Source organism: Schistosoma haematobium, chromosome 1 (genome assembly GCF_000699445.3).
Source record: "Schistosoma haematobium chromosome 1, whole genome shotgun sequence".
Lineage (NCBI taxonomy): Eukaryota > Metazoa > Platyhelminthes > Trematoda > Strigeidida > Schistosomatidae > Schistosoma > Schistosoma haematobium.
Window position 1 is genome coordinate 62,587,198 of NC_067196.1, and position 6,000 is coordinate 62,593,197.

A 6,000-nucleotide genomic window follows, 5' to 3' on the forward strand; every position below is an offset into this window, starting at 1 on the left:
ATTTGTAAAATCTCAGCGAAAGAATTTGAAGTAAATTCTTTCGCTGAGATTTTACAAATACATTCTTCCTCCTTAATGACTTATTATTAGCCATTTTGAAATGATATTAGTTTTGTCATTTATTGAACAAGGATTTATTGGTTCATCAAAATAATTTCACAGAAGTTAATCACTAAGTTGATTATTCATTCAACTGTAATAAAATCAATGTTAAGTTTTTTTTATTGTTCTTAGCACTGTTCAAATTCTATCGATCAAGTTGTAATTTGGCCATTAATCTGATTGATCTAATACGGTAGTCTGGCATTTAAACATACTAGCAATCGGTAGTGTGAATTATTTTTAAGGTCATCCATTCTGAATGATTAACTATTGTCTAGTTGTATTTTATTGGTTTTGATAACAACAAAAATTCTTACCAATTTGTAAACATCATTAACTATGACAAATAATAAGTAAATATTATTCACTGTTGTTTGACTTCAATATTCAGATTGGAATAACAAATATATAATATTGTAGAAATTTCTCTGTTTAAAATGTTAAGGTTTCTGATGAACTGATTTACTTTGTATATTTGTTGATGCAAACAGGAGATAAAACAATGTTTACTGTTTACATTGAATTCACAATATTTCATATTGATCATTATTTGAATAATATCGAATGAACTGAAAATGATATCTACAATGAGGCTATCAACAAGAAGCCTTGTATATACATTCTGTAATAGTTAATGGTCGGCAACAACGAAATTCAGTTCATCTTTTTTAATGAATGTTACTGAACTCGAAATTTGTGTCTTATGCTTCCCGTCAAGTTAGAAACTTTTGTCTGACTTCTCAATTCACGCACTGTCAAATGTTTCTCTAAGAGACAAGAATGTTCTTACGTAAATAGGAATCTATGACGAATTTCTTCAGATGGTATAACATAGTTTGCCTCTCTTTGGTAGTATAATAAGCACTTGGATGTCACTAAATGTGTGAGGTTTTTGTTATTTCTATTGTATAGTTGTAGTTAAAATAAATTAACCTTGGATCATTTGATGTTTCTCTTTGTTTACTACGTCGAATATAATCACACCAGTAATTGAATCCTGTTGAATGTTCTGTAGGTTTATCATGTAGTCCCTCTTGCTCAAACAACCTGAGTTTTCATTAAAATCGATGAACTAAATACTACTATATTATTGGCACTACTTGATGTCTTTCTAGCAACCAAAAAGTATTTTGCGATGATTGTTATACACTTTTCTATTTGATAGGGACTTTTATTTTAGTTGTTATAAATGCTACAGATCCTTTATGTTATTTACGTACACAGTTTCAGGGTATTTATTACGCCTTTTACTTTCATATTGACTTTATATGTGCCTGTTTGTTGTAAATTCTCTGTTACAATTATTTGTTTATATCAACGAATTTCAGAGATCTGAAACTGGATAACTTGTTGTTGGATTCGGAAGGTTTTGTAAAGATGGCTGATTTTGGTTTATGTAAGGAAGGCATGGGTCCAGATGATCGAACTTCCACATTCTGTGGGACGCCGGAGTTTTTGGCCCCTGAAGTTCTCACAGATTCTTCGTACACACGTGCTGTAGATTGGTGGGGCTTGGGTGTTCTCATTTTCGAGATGCTCGTCGGCGAAGTAAGCATAATAAAAATTTATATTTTGGGTGTTTGGTCTTTATCTGTTTTAAATCCGTCTGGTTAATCTATATCGCTGGACAAATATATATTTACGTCGATATTTCCAAATCAGGAAGGGTTCGGTGCTTTTAGTTGTTAACCACAAATAATCTGAATATTAAAATTCCTAACTTTCTAAAGTTCTTGTGACAATCATTTTTCTATTTTTAGTGCCCCTTCCCTGGTGAAAGTGAAGAAGAAATTTTTGACAGCATTGTTAATAAAAGCGTTTGCTACCCTAATTATTTGAGCATGGAAGCTAAGTTAATAATGGGGCGCCTGCTTCGTCGGAATGCTGCACAGCGTTTAGGATCTTCAGCTCAAGATGCAGAAGAAATTAAAAGACAACCATTCTTCCGTAAACTAGATTTCCAAGCTCTCTTGGCGCAAAAAATAAAACCACCATTTGTTCCTGTTGTTGTAAGTTATTTGATATTTATATTGAATATTGGTTAAAACTTTATCGCTTCATTGGAGTGTCGTAACAATTATTACAGTTCTTTCTCCTTAAACACAGTAGATCAACTATAGTGAACCGTTATTTTTGTAATATTGGTTCCTCATTAACTCCATATATAAGTATGCTTTTACGTTCATTCCTAAAAATTCCTGCTAAGTCTTATACAAGTGTTTTATCTTTCGTTAAGTTCAACAGACTTCAAACCTTTTGATTGATCATGTCTCTTTTGTGATTTTAATTCCAGTCTGGTCCTGAAGATGTTTCAAATTTCGATGAAGAATTCACCAGGGAAAAAGCAGTTCTTACACCAACTAAACAACGTCCGCCTCTTCTAGATGCAGATCAGTTAAATTTCTCTAATTTTGACTATTATTCACACTTAGTGTAATTCCGTAAACGTTTATCGTTTATCCATATGTATCTTTTTTTAGGATATGGTTACCGGGATAGTGTAAAAAAAGTATACCTACATGTTTGTTTTCTATTTGTGACCCTATTTCATCCCTTATCTATCCTCTATTTTAAACACCCTTTTCTCAATTGTTTGTTAGTGTCTTCCATAGTTCATTTACGGGTGCTTTTAAAACTTTTAATAAAAATATAAATAAACATTTTATCACTTTTTAAATACAAAAGACTAACTTATCATTGACTAAACTGAATACTTGGTATCCTTTTCAATCATTCCTGTTTGTTAATTAGTGCCTTTATGTGAAGGCAGTATTATGTGATTTCCAAATTCACCAAAGTTGTATTTTTGTTTCTTCCTTTATTTAATCTTAACTCTGATTTTGCCTTGGGCCTTTTGTTTGATTTCTAAAGCCATTTTATGTATGTATTACTGTCCATATGTTTGCTTTCATTTTGCAACAATATTATTTTATTTGTTTCAACAGGAATATTTTATCTCTATATGCGTATATTGCTTATCTTTTTCTCTTCCTCTCTATCTCTTTTGGTCAGATTGCTAGTAGTAATTATGTTCTTTCTTGTCTGTACCGAACAATTACATGTTAGATAGCCCCGATTGTATAATTTTTTTCGTGTGTTGTTTTTTTGTTCAGAGCAATCAGAGTAAATAACCAGTATATATACTCATTGATAAACATAAACATCTGTAAAAATGTTTTGGAATTCTTAAATGTACTTATTGCAGTTTTTCCTCATGTATGTATATTCGTTTTTCAAAGGAGTGGGCATACCCTTGAAATGATCGTTCAGTAGTTTTCGACTTCCAAACATGTTCAAACTTCAGTTTCAATAGCCAAAGTTTATCATTAGTCCTCGCATCTGAATTATGCCTCAAAGTTAAGCGTACAACTCTTTATTTGGTTAATAATCTCAGTAATCGATCAATTTATCACAGTTGAATGAAATTATTGTTTGGCCCCCAAGCATACCTGTCCTTATGATAAACATATAAGCTATAGCTAGGTTTTGAACTTCCTATTGACGATATTGAGTGACCTTAACACTCTCCAGGCTACAATCCACTACAGTTATTAGGTCGCGCTTCTGTCGTCATAAACCAAACAAAGGAGTCTGGGTAGCGATTAGTTTTGTTCTCTGTTGTTTCAGATTTCTCGAAAAATATTTGCATCGGGTAATCTGTGATGCTAGGCCCTGGAATCAATCGTAATTTCCAATGTGGTAGATTTTTACAACTTCGAAATCATTCTGTATAAAAAGATAAATTTATCTAGGCAACCAACTGTTTTCACTAAATTGATAAGTCAATATGAATGTAGGCGTACTTTTTGTTGGTTCATAGAATGATTAAATATTGGGTGTTATCGTGTGTCAGGAATTTATTAACTTATGATCACAGTTATATCATGCAATATATTAAAGCCTCAGTTATTATTAATAACTAATTATTTCGATTTTTTTAGTCATAGTATATTCATTCACATAATTTTCACACTGTTTATAAAGAACTCTTGGATATACAGTAAACAAATCTATCATGTGTTATCGATTCATGGCTTTGTCTGATATCTCGCAAATAAACAGACAACCACAATGCTGGTTATTATTATTATTTTTGTGGTTAGTTTGTTTTTAAAATATTTTTTATGTAATTTAACCTGAAAATATTCTCGTTCTAAATCAATATTGGACTTTGGTGTAGCACAAACATATAGAGTAGTTACTTTTCATCAACTTTTTTTTAGTCAGTCAGTCAGCTACAACGTAGGACCAGGCACATATATGCATCGGTCCAAGTTGCCATACTACATTAACACAACAAGATGGACACCGGATTCATAAAAGTAGTTAATTGAGAGGTGGTAATATATAAAAGAAAGATTGCAATAAGGATACAGTACAGGAAGAAAGAATTAGTTCGTAGAAAGAAAGACATGAAGCGATTTTAATCTCTTAGTTTAAGGGAAGACAGATAGTGTATACATTGGTATATATTGCACAAGCTGTAATGATAGTGTGAATTGAAGAGATTCCACCTAGCTGTGTTTTGCACAACAGTTTGGTGTTAAGCTTTCTGCTTGAGCTGAGTTGGTGAGTGCAGAAAATATTTTAGACCTAGTTTATTCATCTAAATAATGATGAAAGCGAATTTCTTGAAAAATGTGAACTGTCGCACGTACTATTGGGACTTTTTAAGCCACATCATAGCGAGTGAGCCAACTCAATTTACCAAGTGTGCCCAACCGTTGTCTACGCAAGATACTCAATATCCGATGGCCGGATAGCATCAGTAATAACCTACTGTGGGAGAGGAAGAGCCAGCTTCCAGCTGAAGAGGAAATTAGGAAAAGACGATGGAAACGGATAGGACATACATTACGCAAATCATCAAACTGCATCACGAGGCAAGCGCTAACTTGTAATCCTGAAGGGAAACGGAAAAGAGGAAGACCAAAGAACACATTGCGTTGGGAATTGAGAGTAGGTATGAAAAGGATGAAAAATAACTGGAAAGGATTGCCCAGGATAGAGTTGAATGGAGGGTGCTGGTGGGTGGTCTATGGTCCTTCATGAGGAGTAACAGGCGTAAGTAAATAAACCCGACCGTTGGTAACACCTATCGTAATGAACTAATCAAGCTATACTGTCTGGAACAATCGTTCTTCAAAGTCCTCTCCCTCGAAATGCAAAATCCTGCTACCGGATTAGGTTACATCGGCACCTGAACTAATGATAGGGAGAGAAGTAGTTGAGAGTGTCGACCGCTTCACTTATCTTGGGAGTTTCATCAGCCCTTGTGGTCTGGTGTGTTATGAAATCTCAGCACGGATACAGAAGGCTCGACTGGCTTTTACCAACTTGCGTCATTTATGTTGTAGTCGAGATATTCGTCTATCAACCAAAGGACGGGTTTACTGCGTAGCAGTTCGTTCCTACATTATGGCTGTGAAACATGCCCGGTAAGAGTAGAGGACATTCGTAGGTCACTAGTATTCGATCATAGGTATCTTCGAAGCATCGCTCGTATATTCTGGGACCATCGAGTAAGTAACACAGTTGTTAGGAAACGGGTACTAGGTAAGGATGGTAAATCAATTGACGAAGTAGTTAAATTTCATCAGTTGAGATGGCTGGGGCACGTGTTACGTATGCCCAACCATTGACTGCCTCGATCTGCGATGTTTTGTTGTATAGAAGTAGATTGGAAGAAAGCTAGGGGTGGCCAGACCAAAACATGGCACAAGTCCATGAAGTCACTGACAAGTAGACTGAGTCATATTGGTAGGTGTAGACTACGTGGTTGGGGACCGCGAGATGATAGCAACCGATGGTTAGAGACCTTGGATGACATGGCTCAAAACCATTCGCAATGGCGCAGGTGCATCCACTCTTTGTGTTCTCCCAAATTCTAATCTTCTG

General features: G+C 34.6%; 1 protein-coding gene across 2 annotated transcripts in view; it reads left to right on the top strand.

The window, feature by feature from the left end:
• The window catches only part of PKN2_1 (Serine/threonine-protein kinase N2), a 31,915-nt gene extending 25,915 nt beyond the window's left edge, over positions 1-6,000 (top strand). The window contains exons 14-16 of one of the 2 annotated variants that reach the window (XM_051209310.1): positions 1,431-1,650; positions 1,863-2,111; positions 2,396-4,200. In XM_051209310.1, coding sequence (XP_051074752.1) covers positions 1,431-1,650; positions 1,863-2,111; positions 2,396-2,539 — 613 coding nt within the window. In that variant the 3' untranslated portion in view covers positions 2,540-4,200. Of the gene's footprint in view, positions 1-1,430 lie in introns of both variants that reach the window. The other variant, XM_051209309.1, reaches the window with a different exon arrangement.